The 22,493-nt window shown below is 49.6% G+C and overlaps 1 protein-coding gene across 3 annotated transcripts in view; it reads right to left on the bottom strand.

The window, feature by feature from the left end:
- LOC144808610 (adenosine deaminase 2-like) overlaps nucleotides 1-22,493 on the bottom strand; it is a 773,449-nt gene that overhangs the window by 256,990 nt on the left and 493,966 nt on the right. For all 3 annotated transcript variants that reach the window (XM_078673649.1, XM_078673650.1, XM_078673648.1), the window contains one exon: nucleotides 14,624-14,751. In XM_078673649.1, coding sequence (XP_078529775.1) covers nucleotides 14,624-14,751 — 128 coding nt within the window. The remainder of the gene's footprint in view (nucleotides 1-14,623; nucleotides 14,752-22,493) is intronic.

The following is a 22,493-nucleotide window of genomic DNA, read 5'->3' as shown; positions in this document are numbered from 1 at the left end:
TGTTTGAAGGTCCAGACAGGTTGACCTGTGAGGGCTGATTCCACTTGAGAGTGGTAAGATACTGAACCGAGATTGTGATCACATTTATTTGGGGGTGACTAATTTGCACCTGAGCTATATTCACACTACTACTGTATTCTCCATAAAGAGAGCAAGGACCATGAGAACTGGGAGAGAGCCTTAATAAGGGAGGAGTAGCGAAGAAGTAGGTGAAGACAGAGCACCAATCCGTATTGCACCAAGAAACACAAAATCTTATTTGTTGGTGGTGGTGTGTAGTTGTATTCTAGTCTGTAATAAAGTACTGTCTGTCCTGTAAAGATTAGCAGTGAGCTGGACATTCACTTATTGAACTGTTGATTAATTTTTCAGCTCAAGCACTCCCGCACCACCTCCCTGAGAAGCATGGGCTCGCCATCACCACCTTTGAAAGTCTAGTGTGGAAAGGGCAGTATTTGGCCCAGGTTTTAGAGATCTAGTAGGATGGAACCTGGGGACATCAGAGGCAAATGACCGAAACGCTCAGTAGCCCCTGCTTGCCCCATGGCCCCCGGAACTGAATCTGACAGTCTCCAGATATCAGCTTGTCATTTTCATCAAGTGCACTCCTGCCTTACTACCACACATAAAACATACTCTGAATTTGCTATCTATTTATCACAATCATATACAAGGGATTTCTATCAAATATCGGCGGTTTTCACCACCATCATGTCAGGGATAGTCAAAATTAGTTCAAGAACGAATCGCTATTTTTCCAGAGATTGCCAGAATATTGTCATTGATGCCCACAACATGTCAATGATGGATCACAATTATGCAAAGTACAGCACAATGCTGTCAAAAATACCCACAATATGTTAAAGAACCCAGAGAGTCCGCCTCCCACCCTACCGTTCCGAAGCCACCGACATCATCTGCGGCGTCCCCAAGGGCTCATTCCTCAGCCCGACGCTGTTCAACATCTACATGGCCCCCCTCGCACAAGTGGCCCGCCAGCACGACTTCAACATCATCTCCTACGCCGACGACACCCAGCTCATCCTCTCCCTCACCAAGGACCCGCACACCGCCAAGGCCAACCTACACGAGGGAATGAAGGCCTTTGCCGACTGGATGAGGAGCAGCCGTCTGAAACTGAACTCGGACAAGACGGAGATCCTCATCCTCGGGTCCACCCCCTCCGCCTGGGACGACTCTTGGTGGCCAACCTCGCTGGGAACAGCACCGACACCGACCGACCACATACGCAACCTAGGATTCGTCCTCAACTCCTCCCTATCCATGTCAAAACAGGCCAGTGCCGTCTCCTCTTCCTGCTACAACACCCTCTGCATGCTACGCAGGATCTACAAGTGGATCCCGACTGAAACAAAAGGAACGGTGACACAGGCGCTCGTCAGCAGCAGGCTAGACTACGACAACGCACTCTATGCAGAAATCCCGGCCAAGCACCTGCCCAACTGATCCTCGACGTACCACGATGCAGCCACATCACCCCCCACCTGAGAGACCTACACTGGCTCCCCATCGACAAAAGGATCACCTTCAAGCTGCTCACCCACGCACACAAAGCACTCCACAACGTCAGACCAGCCTACCTGAACAGCAGACTCAGCTTCTACACCCCCAACCGCCAGCTCCACTCCGCAAGCCTCGCCCTCGCCACCGTCCCCCGGATCCAACGAAAGACCTCCGGTGGCAGATCCTTCTCCAACCTCGCCACCAAGACCTGGAACACCCTCCCGACCCACCTCCGACAGACCCAAGACCTCCTCACCTTCCGAAGCCTTCTCAAGACCTGGTTCTTTGAGCAGTAGCGGCCCTCCCTCCCCCCCCACCCCCTCCCCAGCGCCTTGAGACCCTCACGGGTATGTAGCGTGCTTTACAAATGCATTGATTGATTGATAAAGATGAGCCACTGGTTGCTGGACATGGTCCAAATACAATCAACAATTTCAGATAGGTACGGTCATTAGTTTGTCAGGTTATCCAAAAATATTACCAAGAATGCTAAGTATATAATGTTGGACTGGTCATTATTATGCAAGTGATAGTAAAATAGCTCCAATAAGCCAGGTCTGCAAGGTGCCATTAAGCCGGGAACTCCTCTCCCCCGCATACGCCCAGCCAGCTGTTCCTCTGCGGCTATGCACACAGTTATACACACAAACGCACATGCAGAACATGTAAGCAAACAAGGGCATGCTCATACATGTGCACACTTTCACACTAGTAGTGTTTCTTGGTCCTTGTCCACCTCCGGCCTTCTTACGCAGCTACAGAGCAGCAGTAGTAATACTGGCTCAGTAATTCAGTGAAACTTCCGTGTGGTTCTATGTAATCCTCCAGCACAGAGGGCAGACGTGAGAAGGACACTGACAGTGCCTACCCCTTAAAAAGTGGTAGATCTTACTAGAATAAGAGAATGGAGATCTGGAACCAACATCTCTATCTATTTAGCCTTTAGGAGGCCTAGAACATATACAGGGTAGGCCAATGCCACACTGATCATGACAGGGGTCACAGGAGCAGGCTCCAGAGGACAATAAGGCAGGCAGCACTGAGAACGGGGACATGCTCAGGCAGCAATGGCCAATTTATGCTTCATACCAGTGGTTTCTAACCTTTTGACTGCTGTGGACACCCACTGAACCACTACTGGAATTAGGGGACCCCACAGTCATTATTGGAAGCCGGGGACCCCCAACCCAAGCAATTTCTATGATTTGAACCTCAAAACAATAAACAATGATACAAAAACATGTAGACACAAACCAATGACCAAAAATTGGAATATTTACTTTAATACATAACCAAATTTGGAAAGATTTAGTTTTATATCCTTTATTAATTTAACTTTATCAATTGTAATATATCTTTTTTAAATTATTTTTATTTGCATTTTTAAACCATAGAAACGTAACAAGCGGGCGTGGCCAGGATGGCGTCCGAGTAAGACGCTTTCTCGGGTCTCTCCGGCGCCGAGCCGAACAAAGCTACTTACAGCACGATCCTGGTGTAGCTGCCCGGGTCCTGAAGGGTGGCGGAAGTGCCCCCAGCACAGCGGAGTGCAGCGGTGCCGCTAGAGGAGCGGTGTGACGCTGGGAACGCCTACCGGGATCCCTAGCCTTTGGGGCCTAAGAAGCACCGGCCTCCCGTGATCGGGGAGCCGGCTTGGTGACTGCGGCACTCGCGGTGCTTGGCGAGGCGCCGCCGGAACACATCCAGCGCCTGCCGGCGGTGGGAGCGGAGCTCCTGCCGGCAGGGAAACGTGCCTGGGCTTTGGAGCCTTGTCGCAGAGGGCGGCGAGGACAGCCGGGAAGTAGCGGTGACTCCGGTGGCAGGACGGAGGAGGAGCGGTGAGAGCGCCGCGGAGCATCCGGACACGGCAGGCCACCGGCGGGTGGCGCAGTGCGGGGCCGGCGGAGAGGAGTGGAGCTACACGGGGCCCAGTACTGCTGGTGGAACGAGCGGTGCAGGGACGAGGACGGGGCCCAGCAGCGGTGTCGGCGGGGTGAGTGCCTCCCCAGGAAGGGCGGGAGCGGCCATACTGCCTGGGACGACGGGACCTGGCGCTACATACAACAGCTGCGGCGCTACTCTTGGCGGATAGGCGTGGGCTGGCTGGCCGTTTGAATTTGCCGCGTGGTGCCACGGCGACCTGCATCGAGATCCACGGCCAGTGTAGGTGGTGGAGGGCCGTCTGGACCGCGGACCCCGCCAGGGGGACGGATTGCTGGGGCCGGACTGCTGCACTCTTGCACTTGGGAACGTCTGGGTACATCAGAGCCTGACGCGGTCCCATTATAGTTCCCTTCCTGGAGGCCACGACGTGGACGGCGCTGATTGCGGAGTGGAGTGTGCCTGCATTGCCCTACCTAGCCCTACCTCCTAATCACGCGCAGTTAGCGGAGTGGAGTGTGCCTGCATTGCCCTACCTAGCCCTACCTCCTAATCACGCGCAGTTAGTTGTGGGGACCCCTAACCCCCCCACGTGTGGGCCGCCTGCCTTGGATCTGCCTTCCGTTGAGCCCTGGACAGTGAGGGGGCATCGTTTGAGCTGTCTGGGGGGAAGCGTTGCGGCTCGCGGGCCCCGCAGGCTCCCATAGCGTCTGCTACCTGTCGGATTGGGGTGGTCTGTCCTCCCGGTCTGCGTGCCACCAGCCGAGATGGCCAACGTGTCGCGAAAGGGGGGTCGTCAGGGTAAGGAGGGTGCCTCCAAGTCCTCTCAGCAGCCGGCATCCCCGGGGGCCAGTAGCTCGCAGAAGGTATCGGACGACGAGGCGCCAGCTACTAAGGCCTTCATGACCGAACTGTTTACATCCATCAAGGAGGATATTTCTGAGCTCCGGGCTCAATTGGCTTCTGACCTGAGGGAAGTGCGCAGGGACGTGGACGGCATTGGCGAGAGAGTGGCGACCCTGGAAGACCATGATCTGAGCATGGCTAACGATGTGCACCTGCTGCAACAAGATATCATCCGCCTCACTGAACAGAATCTGGACCTGCAGTTGCATACGGAGGACTTGGAAAATCGTTCCAGGAGGAACAACATCCGCATCCGGGCGGTGCCATGGGATGGCGAGGCGGGAGACCTGCGTGGCTACGTCCGGGACTTGTTTTTACAGATTTTGGATGAGGAGGAAGTGACGGAGATCGAGATGGACAGAGTACACAGAGTTGGTCTGCCTAGGCGCGGTGGGGGTCCCCCTCCTGACATCCTCGTCTGTGTTCATGACTTCCAACTCAAAGAACGTATTCTCCGCAAGGCCAGGGTCATCTCGTCTTTGCAATTCAGGGGCCATGCCCCTCAGCTGTACCAGGACTTGGCAGCCTCCACCCTGCGGAAGAGGAGGGAGTTCCGCCCGGTGACTTCCTTCTTGAGAGAACGCAACATCTCCTATTCGTGGGGCCACCCTTTCAGGATCATCTTCCGATGGCAGAATCGGCTGGTACAGATTAACACTCTGCAGGTAGCAAAGGACCTTTTGGGTCTCCAGGATGACCCTCCTTCACAGGGAGCGACTGCTTCGCCGGCTCGGAGACGTCATCGCTCGTCCTCCTGGCATAGGGTGGGAGCCTCCCCAGACCGGCGGCGGCCGGACAGCGCTTCTAGTCAGCAGGAAAGGGTCGACGCAGTGGCTTCGGTGGCCTCAGCCACGCTGGCGGATCCGCAACTCGGCTCTGGAGCGGCATGATCCACCACGGTTTTGCCTTGACCAGGTTCGGCGCCGGAGGGACTTCGGAGTTCGGTCTGGGGTATGGATGTACTTTTTGGGGAGACACCCCGGACCATGGCCGAAGGGGTTGATCCTTTGGCACCCCTGCTCCGCTTCCAGTTGGGAAGACCTCTCCGGAACCTTGGACTACTGGACTTGATGAGTATTCTGTTTCTCCTTTATGATTTCCAATCCTGTTGTTTGTTGTTCCCTTCCTTATGGGTAAGGTTTGGTGTTGGGGAGGATGGGGGTTCGGGGGCGGGGAGGCTCCGTGACTTGCGCTATGCTTGGTTTACTTGTCTGTTGGGGTGGGGTTGGGCTGGGGGTTGTTGGGGTCGATGGGGGGGGACCCGTGACGGGGGGCTGAAGGGGATGTTTGTGGTGTGTCTGCGGCTAAGTGCGTACTCTACTGTTGGAACTATTGTGCTGCGAATGATCGGGAAACTGCTAGGTGTCTGTTGCCTGAGGGCAGGGCTGAACGAGGGATGGATGGCACTTGGCACACTGAGAGCGACTTCTGGGGTGTATTTCCGTCATGCCGCTTAGTATAGGGACGTGGAATGTTAAGGGCTTGAATTCGCCACAGAAACGGCAGAGAGTACTGAAGTATGTGATGGATCATCAACTTGATGTGGTTGGACTGCAAGAAACCCACTTGGCTCGGAAGGATGAGTTGAGGCTCCGCCATAGGGCATACCCCATTGTGTACAGGTCCTCCGCAGCTACGAAGCACCGGGGGGTGGCGCTTCTGTTCAGAGCTTCGTTGCAGTTTCAACCGGTAGAGGTCCGACACGACAAGGAGGGCCGTTGGCTGATGGTTAAGGGGCACATTCAGGGCAGGCTGTGTACGTTTGTGGTGGTGTATATGCCCAATGCGGGTCAGAACAAGTATTTGCAAGAATTGCTGGTGAAGGTTGGGGACTTTGCGGGGGGACACTTATTCGTGCTGGGAGACTTTAATCTGGTGTGGGACAGGGACCTCGATAGCTCAGGGGGTCGTAGGGCGGACACGGGGGTCTTTTCGGAGGCCACGCAGCAGGGGGTGGGGGAGTTGGGTCTAGCAGACGGATGGCGCTTTTTCCACCCTTCCATGAAAGACTACACATTCTTTTCACACGTACACCACTCTTACTCCCGCTTGGATTACATTTTTCTTAGCCAGTCTCTACGGGGGAACATACTGGATGCCGCCATTCTCCCGATCTCGGTGTCGGACCACGGTCTCTTGGTGCTCACTCTTCGTTGGTCGCCACCCGACACCGCGAACCGGAAGTGGTACTTCCCGGCGTCGGTGGTTAGGGACGAGGTTTCTAACCAGGCCTTGCGCCTGGCCATCCGCGAATTTTTCGACTGCAATCCACCGTCGGATACCTCTCTGACGACTACGTGGGACGCCTTTAAGGCGACGATCAGGGGAACGTGCTTGGGCCTCAATTCACAACTTAATACCCTGCGTAGAAAGGAACGGGACGCACTGGAAGCCGAGGTGCTTGAACTCGAGAGGGCTCATAAGCTCAATCCCTCGAGGGTGACCCTACGTCCACTTACGGCGGTTAGGGGCAAACTCAAGGCTCATTATGCGAATAGGGCCGAACTTACTCTCTTGCGCCTAGGGCGGCATTCGTACTCTAGTGGCAACAAGGTTGGCAGACACTTAGCCCGGCAATTGCGGGACAAGAGGGAACGGGAATACGTAGGGGGGATCAGAGACTCCACAGGTGCTCTTTGTCATAGTGACGGGGCGAAGGCGGACATATTTGGCCGCTTTTATGCCGAACTGTATAAGGGCGAGGAGCTGGATGCGACAGCACAGCGGGAGTTCTTGCAGCGCTTACCGCTTCCGCAAGTCTCCAGGGAGTGGAATGATTTGTTAGAGGCTCCGATCACGAGGGAGGAAGTCCTCTCAGCCATCCAAAAGCTGAAATTGCATAAAGCCCCCGGCCCGGATGGGTACACTGCTGTCTTCTATAAAACCTTCGCGACTGAGGTGTGTGATTTTTTAGTGGCCCTCTTCAACGACATGGCTGCGTCCGGAGTGAGTGCCGCGACTTTGGCGGAGGCGGTGATAACGGTCCTGCCGAAACCAGGGAAGGATCCTGAGCTCTGTTCATCCTTTCGCCCCATAGCCTTACTTAATATCGACGCGAAGTTGTATTCGGCGATCCTAGCAGGTCGTCTTCAGGACTTGTTACCGGCGATTGTTCATCCGGATCAGTCCGGATTTATCAAAGGCCGCCAGACGCACGACAATACGCGCAGGGTGATTCATCTCATCGAGAAGGCGCACAGGTTCCGCATTCCTGCGGTATTGGTGGGCCTGGATGCGGAGAAGGCCTTCGATCGTGTCGACTGGAGCTTTCTCTTTCACACGATGCAGGCGTTTGGGTTCTCCAACAGATTCCTCACTATGGTGAGGGCTAATTTCTGTAGCCCCCGATCGAGGGTGGCGGTGAACGGACACCTGTCGGCATTCTTCCAGCACTCACGAGGTACCAGACAGGGGTGCCCCCTCTCTCCCTTATTGTTTGCGCTCAGCATTGAACCCTTGGCGATGGCGGTTCGGGAGCATGAGGGGGTGAAGGGCATTCCATTCACTGGGGAGCAGCACAAGATCTCTCTCTTTGCAGATGATGTTCTACTATCGGTGGCTGACCCCGCTAATTCTCTCCCATGCGTACGGGATATATTGCTGGCCTTCGAGGGAGTGGCCGGCTTTAAGGTGAACTACGGCAAATCTTACGTCCTGAATTTAACCTTATCACAAGCCGACGTTGCCCAGGTTACAACGTCGACGCCACTGGCCTGGGCCTCGGGCTCGATACTTTACTTAGGAATCCACCTCACTCCTACGGTGGGGGGCTTATTTGCAGCCAACTTCCCACCCCTGCTGGCCAAGACGCGGGCTGAATTGGAGAAGTGGAAGCCCAAATTCCTGTCGTGGCTCGGTAGGGTACATGCCATTAAAATGGTCCTTCTCCCCAAATACTTGTATCTTTTTCAGGGCCTACCGATTCCATTGAGCACTTCATTTTTTAGACAGCTCCGGACATTGATCTTGAAATTTATCTGGCAGGGAGGTCGGGCTCGGCTGTCGTTTACACTCTTGCGACGGCTGCGAGATGACGGGGGGGTCGGCCTCCCCGATCTACATCTCTACTATAAAGCTGCCCAATTGAGAGTCATGGTAGAATGGTCACAGCAATTTTCCGACAAACATTGGTTGCATATGGACCGGAGCGTGACTGGCCGGTCCATTTGGGATCTGGCCTGGAAACCCAGGCGCGATCGCCCGGTGAACGCGTACATTAGTACGCCCACAGGGACCACACTGAAAGTATGGGATTCCCTGGCGGGGGACGAGCGATGGACGACCTTTCCGTCTCCATTCACTCCGTTACACCTTAACCCGGCGTTCCCGCCGGCACTAGCCGAGGGCCCCTTTGACGCATGGAGGGAGGGGGGGTGCCGAGCACTGCTCCATCTGTTCCACGGCTCTGAACCCCTGACATTTGAGAATTGCATGCGAGACTACCAAGTGCTGCCAACCGAAAAATATAGGCATTTACAGCTGCTCCACTGGGCCACATCGCCGGGAGTTCGGGAGGCTGCCACGAGGCCTCCTTCTGAATTTGAGGCCTTTCTGCTGAAAACATCTACCATGAAGGGGGCTATCTCCTTTCTATACCGTTTGTTGCTTCGATCAGCCCTTTCCCCTAGACCGCGCTACATGGAACAATGGGAGGAGATGGTGGGGAGGGACATTACCGACGGAGAATGGACGGCGTTGTGGAAGGACATGACGCAATTTAACCACTCAATTCTCCTGCGGGAGGCTCATTTGAAGACGCTCACGCAATGGTATATGGTCCCCGCCCGACTTCGGCGTATCTACCCGGCCGTTTCGGATAGATGTTGGAGGGGGTGTGGGCTACTGGGGGACTTCCGCCATATTTGGTGGGATTGCCCGATCATCAAACCTTTTTGGGACGAGATTTTATCCCATATCAAAGATATTTTGCAGTATCCCATCGATAATTCTTTGGCTTTCGTACTCCTGGGCCTGAGGGATCCTGGCCTCGAGCATCAGACTCGCGCGGACAAGAAGATTCTATGGCTTTGCCTTGGCGCTGCCAAGCTCACACTGGCGGCGGCCTGGAAACGCAAGGAGGCACCGGCGATCTCACTTTGGCACGCTAGGCTATGGAGGCTCCTGAGTCTTGAGAGAATGGCGGACATCTTCCTAGGCAACTACAAAAACTTTAAGCACATATGGGGTCCCCTGGTGTCCTTCCTTTCTGCTGGTTTACCCTCGGCAGTGTGCCCGGCATCGTTGAGGACCCTACATTTGTTTCAGTTCTAAGTATGAGTGTTGCATGAGTGAGGGGTGAATGAGGCACCGTCACGGGTGGGAAGGGGGGGGGAGGTGGGAGGGAAGTTGAGTTTAGGTTCCGCTGTTGGGACATTTGTGCCGCTGGGACGAGGCTTAGTTACATGGCTTTGGGACTTTGGAATTTCTACCGGCTGGACCAGAAGTATTCCCCGCATTGGGGTTACTTAAGAGACTACGTCCCTCCTGCAGCTGCTGGAGCTTGGACTCTACTTGCTTCTCTTGCATTGCATTATTGCCTCGTCTTGCTTTATTGCTTCCCACTGTGTGGGATCATCTACGCACCCGATGCGGTACCTTTGTTTACTGTTTTTTCTCTGTGTATTGCAAAATAAAAATTTTACAAAAAAAAAAAAAAGAAACGTAACAAGCATGTCACATAAGATTGTCCACCATACCCTGCCCCCCACCCACCACCCACCGTCTCCAGAGTTTCACAAAACAGATCACTTTGCCTGTATGCAGTAACGTGCCATCTACTTCTGCAATATATAACATCAACCGAATCCCTCCCCCGAGCACCAGGGCTACAAGCAGGACAATTCTCACCCTTTCAAAGTCCCCCATCCAAACCATAATAACGCCTCCATTTCCCCCACACTCTATTAAACTTCTTCTGGCAACCTCTAGCTTTATATGTAACCCTTTCGGCTGCCATGTAGATGTCCATTCCCCCCCTCCGTTTGTCTAGTCTCGGGGGGTTTGGAGTTCCCCAGGCCCGGGCCACATCCCTCTTAGCCACCACTAGGGCCAGTGTTTGGAAAATTAAGTGGGGTCGGGTCAAATCCACTTCATTTGTTATCCCCAATAGAACCAATTTAGGCTCCATCGGTAGGGCTGTTTCAAGTATTTCACCAAGCTCCCCCATTATCTTGGCCCAGTAGTTCTGGATGACCCTGCATTCCCAGATAGTATTATAAAAGTTTCCCTCTGCATTTCCACACCGTAGACAATTAGGGTCGCTGGCTCGTCCCATCTGATGCAAGCGATATCTATCTTAATAAACTCTATGGAGAATTTTAAATTGGATGAGTCGAAGCCGGGATTTTATTGCCACTTCCCTGGGATGCATAAGGGCAGTCTCCCAGTTAAGTGTGTCCATCTCCCCCAGATTTGATTCCCACGTACCTTTCAATTTCACCAGTACGTCCGGCATATTATTAAGCAGGGTTTTGTAAGTCAAGGAAACTAGTTTAGCCGGGACCTGTTCCTGCAGTAGATGACCCTCTTGTGGAGCGTACTCCGGCAACGGGTCTGAGAGCGCCCCCTCTACCTGCCAGGCGTGGCGAACCTGCGCATGTTTCAGAAACTGTGTGTGGTGCAATCCATATTCCTCCCTCAGCACCTGGAAGGACTGAGCACCCTGTTTCTGTAGGTCACCCAGAACTGAAATGCCAATGTCGTCTCAGCTTTTAAACCCTTTAAACTTATGTAGCTCCCGCAGCCACGTACATTGCCATATCTGGGTTTGTCTTGACGGTTTGTGCGTCCAACCAATCCTTCTTGTCGCCCTTTCCCACAGCTCTACAGTCACCCGTGTCTCGGAGAGTAGTGTTTCTTTTCCCCTACCACCATATATGTAGTGCAGACATTTGCGATGCTCCAGTTTCCCCCTCTCCAATCTATATGTGGGGTGATCTGCTGGGGCATGAAGCCAGTCGTTTATCGGCGCCAGATGTTCCGCCCAATAATATGCCTCTATGTTAGGTAAGGAAATCCCACCATCATATTAGTTCCTCTGTAGAGTCTCTAGGGCTATCCTAGGTTGTTTCCCCAACCAAAGCAACGCCTGAAGCTCCTCATTTAGCTCTTTAAAAACCTGTCGGGGAAGGGGGAAATACTCATTCTACAATGCATATGAAATCCGCGGCAGGGTAATCATCTTATACATTGCCGCCCGGCCTAGTATTGTGAGGGGGAGGGTCTTCCATCTGAGCGCGTCATCAGCAAAGCTTGCGAGGACTCGTTGGATATTTTTCTTATAGGAAATAGAGCGGTCCTTCGTCATACTAATTCCCAAGTATGTAAACCCCTCAGTCGTTACCCGTAGCGCCGCGGGTAGGGCAGGCCCCATGCTCTCTCCCCTGGGGCTGTACAGGACCGACTTGTACCAGTTTATAGTATAGCCCGAACGTGAACCATACCGGCCCAACAGAGTGAACAAACGCGGTACCGAGACCTCCGGATTAGTGATGTGTAAGAGGATTTTATCCACGAATAGTGAGATTTTCTCTTCGTATTCATCACTTCGGTCAAGTGATATTGGGCGATAAGATGCACACTCCTCTGGCGGTCTTCCCTGCTTATAGATAGGTATTATTGTGGCCATATGGAAATCCGGGGGTAGCGTTCCCTCCTGCATCGCTCCCTTGAACAAAGCCAGTATGTGAGTAGTAAGTAGGTCCACCGTTTTTAAAAAGAATTCTGCGGGGAACCCATTTGAACCAAGAGATTTCCCCAGGCGGAGTTTAGCTATGGCCTCCCTAACCTCGGCTACTGTAATCTCTTCCTCCAGGCTTTCTTGAGCCTCCACAGCTAAACTGGGGGTCTCGACATTATCCAAATACTGACCTATCTCGTCCGTCGTGCCTAGATTCCTAGCCTCATAGAACTTCTCGTAATAGGCTGCGAATGTCTGCGCTATCTGAGCATCTGTTCTCCTGGTTCGGCCCTTAGCATCCAACACCTGATCGAACCTCCTCGCCTCCTGCTCCCTACCACTCAGCCATGCCAAAAGTTTCCCAGATTTGTCCCCCACATCATACAATCTGTGCAAGGTCGCCCGCGCCTGCGTTTTGGCCTCGTCATGTGTCAGAGCCTTGAATTTCTGCTGAGCATCCAGCACTTGTCGTAGTGATTGTGTCGTACCATCCATTACATGTCGCTGCTCAAGCTCCAAAATGCGAGCCTCAAGGTCACATAGGTCACCCTGCACTCTCCTCTTTTCTTCCGCTAGCCTGTTCTGCACTTTATCTAGCATTACTGCCTTTAGAGCTTCCCATAACGTCACCCCAGACTGCACTGAGCCCAGATTGTCTGCCAGGTACACCTTCACATCTGCCCTAACTCCCCGCAACAAGTCCTTATTCTGGAGATCCCATGCCGCCAGTCGCCAGCTCCTACCCTTCGTCCCAAGTCTCGTCCTCACTGTCACCAACAGCGACGAGTGGTCCGAGATGCCTCGTGCCAGGTATTCTGCCCGGCTAGTAACATCAAGCGCACGACGGGGCAGGAAGACATAATCTAACCTTGAATATACCTTATGGGCCCCAGAAAAATAAGAGTAAGTCCTAGCATCCAGATGGAGCCATCTCCAGGCATCCGACAGCCCCACCGTGTCAATAAACCTCGTCAGAGGGGACTGTACCAAGGGGTCCACCCGATCCCCAGACCTGTCCAGAGGGGGGGTGTACAACATCATTAAAATCCCCTCCCACCACGAGTAAAGTGTCTGGCGTGTTCAGAATGATGTCAGCTACCCCTGCGAGGGTTCTAACCTGTAGCTTAGGAGGTGCGTACACTGACAGAATCGTAATCTTCTGGCGTCTCCATGTCCCTGTTACCCCATGTTTTTGCGACTGTTAAAGGGGGGGACTTCCTAACCAGAATGGCTACCCCTCTTGAGCCCGATGTGTACCCTGCATGGGCCAGTACCTTAAACGCCCCTCTGGCCAAGAATCCACACTGCGTACCATGTAAATGTGTTTCCTGGAGTAGGACTATGTCTGGGGACGCCCTCTTAACAAAGGCCATAACCAATCCCCGTTATCAATTGTAATATTAATAAATTTTGTAAAACATCTGCAGGCCCCCTCAATAGGCCTCACACCCTCCAGGGGGGCCAGACCACAGATTAAGAACCACTGCTCTATACCTTCCTTTTACTGGCTGACCCTCTGAAGACTCTGAAATTGAGAGAAAAAGGTTAAAATCTAGGCGCTGGGCTCAGCTGTTGTCAGAGCTCAGGCCAAATGGCTTTCTCCCCATGAGCCTGTCAAAACATGCCTACATGCCTGTTAGCCATTGCCCTCGTCAGCAGGTATGGACCTCCACCTCTCTGCTGGAATGCCGGTGAGCACTTAAGACCTGGCGGTTTGATTGATTTACCTGAACCATCATGAACCTCAAGAATCTGGATACTCTCTGGGGTGATTAGTCATGCCATATATATTAACTGATTGGATTGATTGATTGCTGCCTCATAGCCACACACTGAGCATACAAGGTTAGAGTGTAATTGAAGATGCCATACGTTTGTGTAGTAATGTAGTCCATACTTGTAGATGTAATCCAAGTAGGTTTATTCAGGTTAGTAAACAGCAGCCTGTAAGTCATCATCAACAACCCCACGATGAGCTAGCTGCTCAGCCTCATTCACCAACTGTCATCACTCATCCAGACACACCAGCATTCCACTCATAGCTCACACAACAAACATTCCACTCAGAACACTCACACATGCTGAGCAGCTAGGACATGATAACAGAGTATGAATCATAGTACAGTTTGCATGCACTGTGTGTGTTTGTTTGCATTTTCTGCTGCATTTCTACTGGTAGGCTCATTGGTTGCAAAAGAGCAAGCTGCCACCGAATGTCAATTGGTCAGAAACATCAATACCGGTATTTAAGCAGCAACAATATTTCCCTAGTTATTTGCATCTCCTAGTCAGAGTTACAACTGTCGAGAGCCTGTCACTCATTCTCTCACCTCACTAGGTAGGCAGTGTAGGCTAAATGGGCAGTGGCGGCCTGTGCAGGTAAGCGCAGTGGGGCGATGGAGCAGAGCGGGGTGTGGAGGAATCGACAGATGACAGAATAGGTTTTTTATTTGTACCTATTCCATCATCTGTCGACTTAGCCCCCTTACAATCTGCCGAACCCCCGCCCCACCACCCCACTGAGCTTACCTGCGCCGGCCGCTGCAGTAGATAGGATTGCAGGCTTCACACAAATCACTTTGATGCACTGAGAAACAAACCAAAAACTGCAAGTGCTCCTACTGGGCCTTTTACCTTTCAAATGTGTAAATAATTTTCACTCCCATGAAGTCCGGGTGTTCACTGACAAACTGCTTGGCCACATCTTTGTACGCCTGTAGTGTCCAAGCCCTGTCATGCACTGTCCCATTCAGTTCATATATCTGTAATAATAACAGCAAATTAAAATCTTTTCATGATAAAGTGTATCATTCATTTACGCATGAAAGAAAAAATGTCACCTGCATGGCAGTTTTTGTATTGCAGCTTAATTGTTCTTTCCGCCATTAACGGCACACATACGGAGCTATTCACAAAAATAACTTACACTTGTGACTTACGGCCACATGCATCAACGTTGCCGTTTGCGATTTCTTAATTGCGAAAATTAAGGAATCGCAATTAAGAAATCGCAAACGGCTATGCATCAAAAAATCGCAATTTATTTTGCGATTTCTTATTTTTCCTTAATTGCGATTCACAATTTGCGAATCGCAATTAAGGAATCCCTTTCCATTGATTCCTATGGGCCTAGAGGCCCATAGGAATGAATGTGAAGGCATTCTCATTTTGCGATTCGCAATTAAGGAATCGCAGAATGAGAATGCAATTTCAAGGGTGCGGGGCCCCCTGCACCCCTGAAATGTACCTTTAAGTGCATTTTTCACACACACATGCCCCAAGGGCATGTGTGTGTTTAAAATGAAACTTTAAAAAATTCACTTTTGTGCATTTTTGAAAGTTTTAGTTTTTGCAAATTACCATGAAGGTTAACTTCATGGTAATTTTCCACTTCCTATTTGCGATTTCACAATTTTAAAACAATCATGCATTGCATTTAAGAAATCGCAAAATTGCGATTTCTTAAATGCAATCGCAATTTAAGAAATCGCAAATAAATTGCGATTTCTTAAATTGCAAAAACATCAAAAACCTTAATGCATCCTAAAAAAGGGATTTGCATTCGCAAACGGCCGAATTTTGCGATTCGCACCGTTTGCGAATGCAAAAACCCTTGATGCATGTGGCCGTTACTTACAAGTTTACTCTTACACTTTTAAGCAGGAGCGTCGCCCCACTGGCAGAGCCAGCAGCTAACAAATTGATATTTGATTATCATTTTATTTTTAAGCAGCTGGCTCGGCTCAGCCAGCTTGTGCAGGGAGGGACGGGGCATGGAAAGGGGTAGGAGGAGTGCTTTGTAAGTGAACATGGGTGTTTGACTGGCCGTCTCAGGCTGACCAAAACAAACATGCGTACTTAGGTTTCTCCAGCCCTACTGCATTGAGCAGCTGGGCTGGAGAAACCCCACAGACTCCCTGGTCTGAGCAGGGTGGCTTTCTAGCCTGCTCAGACTAATTCCTGTGCTGCTCTGCAGCATGGGGATTAGACCGGGAGGACGATGCAGCCACAGTGCCTGCTGGGACATGGAAGAAGAATCACCCGCACGCGACGCAAAAAGCACCTGTCAATTTACGGTAAGTTCTTTTTTTTGCATTTTGTACATCCCTCCCCCGCCCCACTACCTTTTGTATATGACTGCTGCCACTGTTTTTGAGTAACATTACTACTTTGAGCTACTCACAATATCCAAGAGTAAAGTTACTCAAAGTATAGGCCTACATGTCCCAGATCTACTGAAATAGAGGTTGGAGACAAATGTCTGTGTTTAAGTTACTACTGGCAAAAAGAAACAGCACTAAGCCCAGCACCACTCGTGTTCAACCACTGACACTGCAACAAGAAGGAGAGACTTAAAAGGAAATGCCGTAGGAAATCATACTAAACGAAATGAAACTTTTCAAAAAAGTAAAAAATATAAACACATTAAATTAATGTTAAATGTTAAAAAAACTTTCGCTCTCTGGTTCGACCTTAAGTCAACAGTACTTTTTCAGCTCACATTCATTTGCATTCTGGTAATCATGGTACTACGTTTATCACAGGGAAAAAAATACATCTTCCAGAAAGTAGAGTGCTGTGAATGAAAGAACTAGGGCTCTGTAAATAGCTCTTTTTTTAATGTTATTTTTTATATATTTTTATTGAACTTTCTTTCCAATAAAACGTAATCTGATACAGGAGTCAAAAGCGCACAGTAGTCTTCTGATCATCAGTTAGGGCTCTGTGGATAGCTCATGTTGGACAGGAACACGTATGAGATTTCTGACAAATGAGTGGATTCTCAAATCTCCCCCAAAACTCACAGAATTCCACAACTCCAAGAATTAATGAATTTAAGTGAAGGGTTGAAGTTACACAAATTCTTAAGACTTCTGAGCATAATGAAATCACTGAAATTGTCCTCACATTAAAATACATTTGCAGTGAAACATATGTATATTGATCCCTCGGTTCTATTGGTTAATACCAAACTTGCTGGTGTTCAGCAATGGGAAGAAGTGGACTTGAGACTGTATCCACCTTCAGGAATGGTTCTCCTCCACCAATCTCAGTGGTATAATCCTCCCAACACTAGTTCAACCCCCTTGACTTTATTGATATAAATCCTCTAATGGGCCAGCTTAGCCCTTCTAACAGTTGCTTATCTCCAGTATAATGGGATCAAATATCAGCATTATGTATTCAATAGTAGTTGGCTCTATTTTAACAGCACTATTAATAGAAACATACTTTTTGGGTTTGAATTTCATGGCATGAAGAGCCATCACTAACAGAATAATGTAGATATGTGTCCTAAAATTATGGTTAGGCGAATTGCTGATTCAGGCATTTGCCAGGGAAAACAAAGCACTATTATCATGTATGGGTGAAAGAAAACCCTTCTGTGGCCATTGCGTGGGGGGGGGGGGGGGGGGGGGGAACAAGAACTGGCAAAAGCAATAGGCTGACGTGGGCTGGCAGACTTTTGGCTGTGTCAGAGTGTGTTTTATCATGGCTTTTGCAAAACTTTGTTAATGGGAAAGCTGTAAGTGCCTCCTCAACCTTAAAGCAAAGTTTGTATGTAGCTTCAAAAATCATACATTGCCATAATAATCCCTGGCATTTCAAGGAGCTATTTTGTGTTTGGATGTGCGTCTTGTGTAACAGAAGAATGCTGTCACTCAAAGTAAAGATTGCTGATGACTAAAGAGGGCTGGTGCATTGCCCCATTCTGCACGCTGCAGTGGGAGGATGACAACTATAAATGACACAGTAATAGGCCAGCGAATGGAGAGGGCTGGCAGAAAACTTCTACCAGTTAGCATATCATGCAGAAACCTTTGGAAAAGGAAAAGGTCGTATCTAAAGCGAGACCTAAAAAACTTTCCACTGGCACTTGGATGCTTACTGGTGATGTCAATAATCATATTAAGCTTTCCTGCATGGTCTAAAATGTGTTGAGTTTTGTACTACAAGTCCAGGGACTGAGTGTCAGCACCTTGTCAGGGGTATGAAGCACTACTTAATTTATATTGCAATTATGTTGCAAACAAATCTTTTCTATGTTATATTCACTTATTAGCACTAGCCATCTGTTTGTGGCAGGTGCCAGGTCATTTCCCTCAGCTGGCACTTATCAGTTACCTGGAAGTGGGTTGTCGTGTGGAGGAGATAGAGAGAAAGAGAGAGAGAGCGAAGACTGTCCCCCCAATTGGTCTCACCAAGTTAGGAAATAAATCTGACTTTAATAAATAAAATAAGACAAAACAACAAAAATCCAATTACTCGACTCAGATATTTATTTTTAAAGTGTATAGTGAAGAATAGCACCAAAAAGCACAAAGTGGATTAGGGAAATCTGGTCGCACCAGACCGGTACAAAGTCACGAGATCAGTCCAATCGTGATGGTGTGTGGGCTGGCTACAGGGACCCACTTAGACCCACTGAACAAAGTGCCTCAAACCCTGGTTGTGAAGCATTGCGTGGATCTACATCAAAGATGTGTCACTCAGGAGAGGCAATATGTCGGTTTTGAAATGTGATGCAGCTAAGTTCTGAGGTCCTGTTGCATAAGTGTTGAGAATCCTATCAATGGGGCTTCTGATTCGAAGTCCAGTCTGAGGATGTGAGACGCAGCAGAGGCGATGCGTCAATTCGGATGAGTGGTGAAGCTGCAATCTGGAGTTTAATCGTCGTCGTCAAGGTTGCCATCAACGAAGGATGCGTGAGCTTGCACTGGGCAAAGCATTACGCAGCGGCTGTTTCAAAGGCGATGTGCCAGTCCCAAAATGCCAGAGGTGGCAGTGATGCAAGTCTTTTGCAACAGATCCAATCCATGCAGCAGTGACGATATGGGGTATCCAGCGCTCAACCGAGTACATGTGTAGATTCTGCTCAGGGATACGTTGCTAAGCAGAGAAAATGCATAGATTCTGCTGGCAAGCACCTTAGAACCACTTCCAAGATTTCAGGACTGGGATGGCCCGACTTAGCATAGTAGACTCACTTATGAAGGAGTCTAGGCCCAGGAGGTGGAGGCCTATTATGTTCCTGAGGCTTCAAATCAGGAGGCCAGCAAACTGCTGTTGGAGTCACTCTGGGTTCTGCGGTCAGAGATGCAGGTCTGGTCCGTCTCACCCAGGCAAGAAGGCAGCAGATAAGTACAGCAAAGCAGGAGTCCACCAGAGTGCAGCCCAGCAGAGTTGGATTCTTCCAGCAGCACAGCAGTCCTTCTTCCTGACAGAGTATCCAGTAACACAGAAGTGTACTGAGCAGTTGTAAAGTGTGCAAAGACCAAATACCAGCAAAACAAGTACAGAAAAGTGAAGGAGGAAGTCAAATTGATGGGGAGAACACCACCCAAAGGCTGTCAGATGTAACACATGTCCTTCCCAGCTGAAAGTGGGAAGAGCTACTCAACCGCTTAGGAGTTCTCTTCACTAAGGTCAAGGAACCTGGAGAAACAACCTGCACTAGCATGTTCTGTCCCTGGGTAGTGCTCCTCCGCAAAGTCTATTCCCTGTAGAGAGATGGACCACCTCAACAGTTTGGGATTTTCACCCTTCATCTGCATGAGCCATCTGGGGACCTGGGGTCTGTCTGAACCAGGATGTGAGTCTCAAACAGGCCTGTTCTCAACTTCTTCAGGGTTCAGACCAGAACAAAAGGTTCTCTCTTAATCACACTCCACCTCATTTACTCTGGAAGTATACTCCTGCTAATGAGGGCTACTGGTTGGTCCAGGCCCTCTTCATTCAACTGTGCTAAGCCTGCCCCTATGCCATGCTCTTAAGCATTTGTTTGCTCTATAGATACTTTGGAGAAGTCAGGAACCTCGTGTATGGGTGTTGTACAAATGGGGTCCTTGAGGGTAGCAAAGGCTTTCTGGCAGAGCTCTCTCAGGTTCATCAATCTGGGCTGCTTCTTTGAAGTCAGCTCTGTTAAGGGTGTAACAATGGTGCCATATGCCTAAACAAACCTCCTGTAGTATCCTGTGAAGCCCAGGAACTTCTCACCTCAGTCTTAGTTGTCAGTGGTTGCCAGGCCATGATAGTCCCAATCTTGGTCTGGAGGGGTTGTACCTTGCTTCCACCCAGCAGGTGACCCAGATACACCACAGAACCCTTTCCTATCTGGCACTCACTGCCCTTGATAATCAGGCCTGCCTGGTGTCGGGCCTGAAGCACCTCCTGGGGGTGTTACAGGTTTCATCCTAGCTGGAGCTGTAGACAGAGATGTTGTCCAGGTAAGCAGCACAGAAGGCCTCTCCCAGCTTGGATCCTGTTAACCAACTGATGGAAGGTAGCAGGGGCATTCTTTAAGCCAAAGCGCATTGGCAAAAATGTGAGGGGGCCCTCTGGACTTGAGAATGCTGACCTATCTTTTGCCCCCTCAGTCAGAGCGATCTGCCAGTACCCCAATGTCAACTCAAAAGGAACTTAGCAGTGCCCAACCTATTGATTAGATCATCTGCTAAGAGGATGGCTTGTGCGTCAGTTTTCATGATGGAATTGAAACATCAGGAGTCCACACAGAACCTAAGTTCTGGCTGGTCAGCACCACAGGCCTGGAGCAGAGACTGTTGGAGAATTTAATCACCCGTAACACCAGCATCACCTCTGTGATACTGGCCCTCGTGCTATCTGACAACTTATACATTTTGTTCTTTCTTGGTGGGCTGTCTCCTGTGTCCACATAGTAGGTAGATGTCTCTTCAGTGATAATGGATGGGCACTACCGAAGTGTAGTGCATTGTTCACATCTGTAGGCTTTCTGTACACTGAGGTTGCTAAACCTTGTGGTGTCTTCGGTAGTGCAAATCCATTATCACTGAAGAGACATCTACCTACTTCTGAATTCATGAGGATAAAAAGAATCACGTCAGACTCACAAGAGTGCATACAGCAGATCAAAGAACAAAAATTGAGATACCAAAAGAGAGGTTACCCATCCAATATATTGACACAGGCTGAGCAAAGAACAGTTCTAAAATTACGGGAAGACCTATTGAAGACATCCAGAAGAGCGACATCCCAACAAGAGGTATTTGTAATAAAACCCTCCTCACAAGCAAGACAAATCAAATCGATAATCATGAGACGCTGGGAAATCGTTGAACATGAACCGAATTTTGCCACCCTGTTGAGGGACCCACCATTGTTTGCACACAGTCGACCGAGAAATATACAGGAGATACTTAAATCCAAATGTCATGATCAAACTCAACAGAATACAGCAATGAAAAAGTGTCACAACTGTGGTCAATGCAGTAACGTGATTACAGGAGATACCTTTGCGCATCCTCACACAGGCAATCGGATTACATTGAAGCACACGTCTGACTGCAACACCGAAAAGGTGATATACGCCATAAAATGTCCCTGTGGTTTAGTTTATGTGGGCAGCACCAGCAGAAAAATACAGATCAGAATAACAGAACACAAAAGCAGGATTAGAAATAAAAACACAACTTCGCCAATTGCCTTACATTGGGAGCAGGCTGCACACACCATACCACAATTACGTTTCATAGTCTTGGAGCGTATTCACACTAACCCGGGAACAGACATTAACATTGCTTTAGCACGCAGGGAGACGCATTGGATCAAAACATTAGGAACGGTAACCCCGGGTGGTCTGAATGACCATTATGAGATGCTATGCTTTGTGTAAAATACATAGACTGCATTGATGTTTTAACTCTTAAATAACTGTAAAGAATTTGCACTCTCCCTTGTTTCTATTTTTCATTGAACTTATTCAGTTATAAACTTTTGAAAAGGATAGCTTAATCACTCTAGGTCATTTTATAAGTTCGTAACGTTTATCACACAACCTTGGTTGAATCAGGCACACACTAACACTATTTTGCCTTTCAGATTTTAAACAGAGTTTCTCTCTTTCACATTCGACCACACCACAACTTTACTTTTCATTTTCGTTAGTGAGTCTGCTCTGGTAACCATGGTATCTGTCTGTCAACTCTAATCGTGGAGCTTGTTAAATAAAGTTTGATAGAAATGTTAGCGCGAGGTCCCTTTAAATTCGCACAGCATCTCGGGACGGTTTACACGCGAGAGTGTAGTCGGCGTTCTCAACGGGCAGTGACCGCGGAGCAAGAGAGTAGACTGAATATCATTTTCCAATGGTACGTAGTTGGACTCTAATTGCGAAATTTTTGATAACAACATTAATATGCTTCGCATTCACTTATGGCATTCTACTTATTACTTTTATAGAATGACGTACGGTTCGTTTTCGGCACGAGTCTTCACGGAGGGGCGAAGTCTGTCAATTCACCGAACGGTGAGAGTCCGACATTTTTGCAATCACTCGTATTCACATTCACTTGATATAAGTCCGTGACATGGGTTTCGCTTTTAACTTATATTATACAGGCTGTTGCGAACTAGTGATTGCGTTCACAGAAACAACTGATGTCAGAACGGACAGATAGTTCATAATCCCATTGAATTCATTGGAGGGTATGTACGCAGGTGTACTTTATTTGAGTCTTGCACA

Source organism: Lissotriton helveticus, chromosome 1_1, assembly GCF_964261635.1.
Source record: "Lissotriton helveticus chromosome 1_1, aLisHel1.1, whole genome shotgun sequence".
NCBI lineage: Eukaryota > Metazoa > Chordata > Amphibia > Caudata > Salamandridae > Lissotriton > Lissotriton helveticus.
This window is presented reverse-complemented; position numbering and strand designations above follow the sequence as displayed.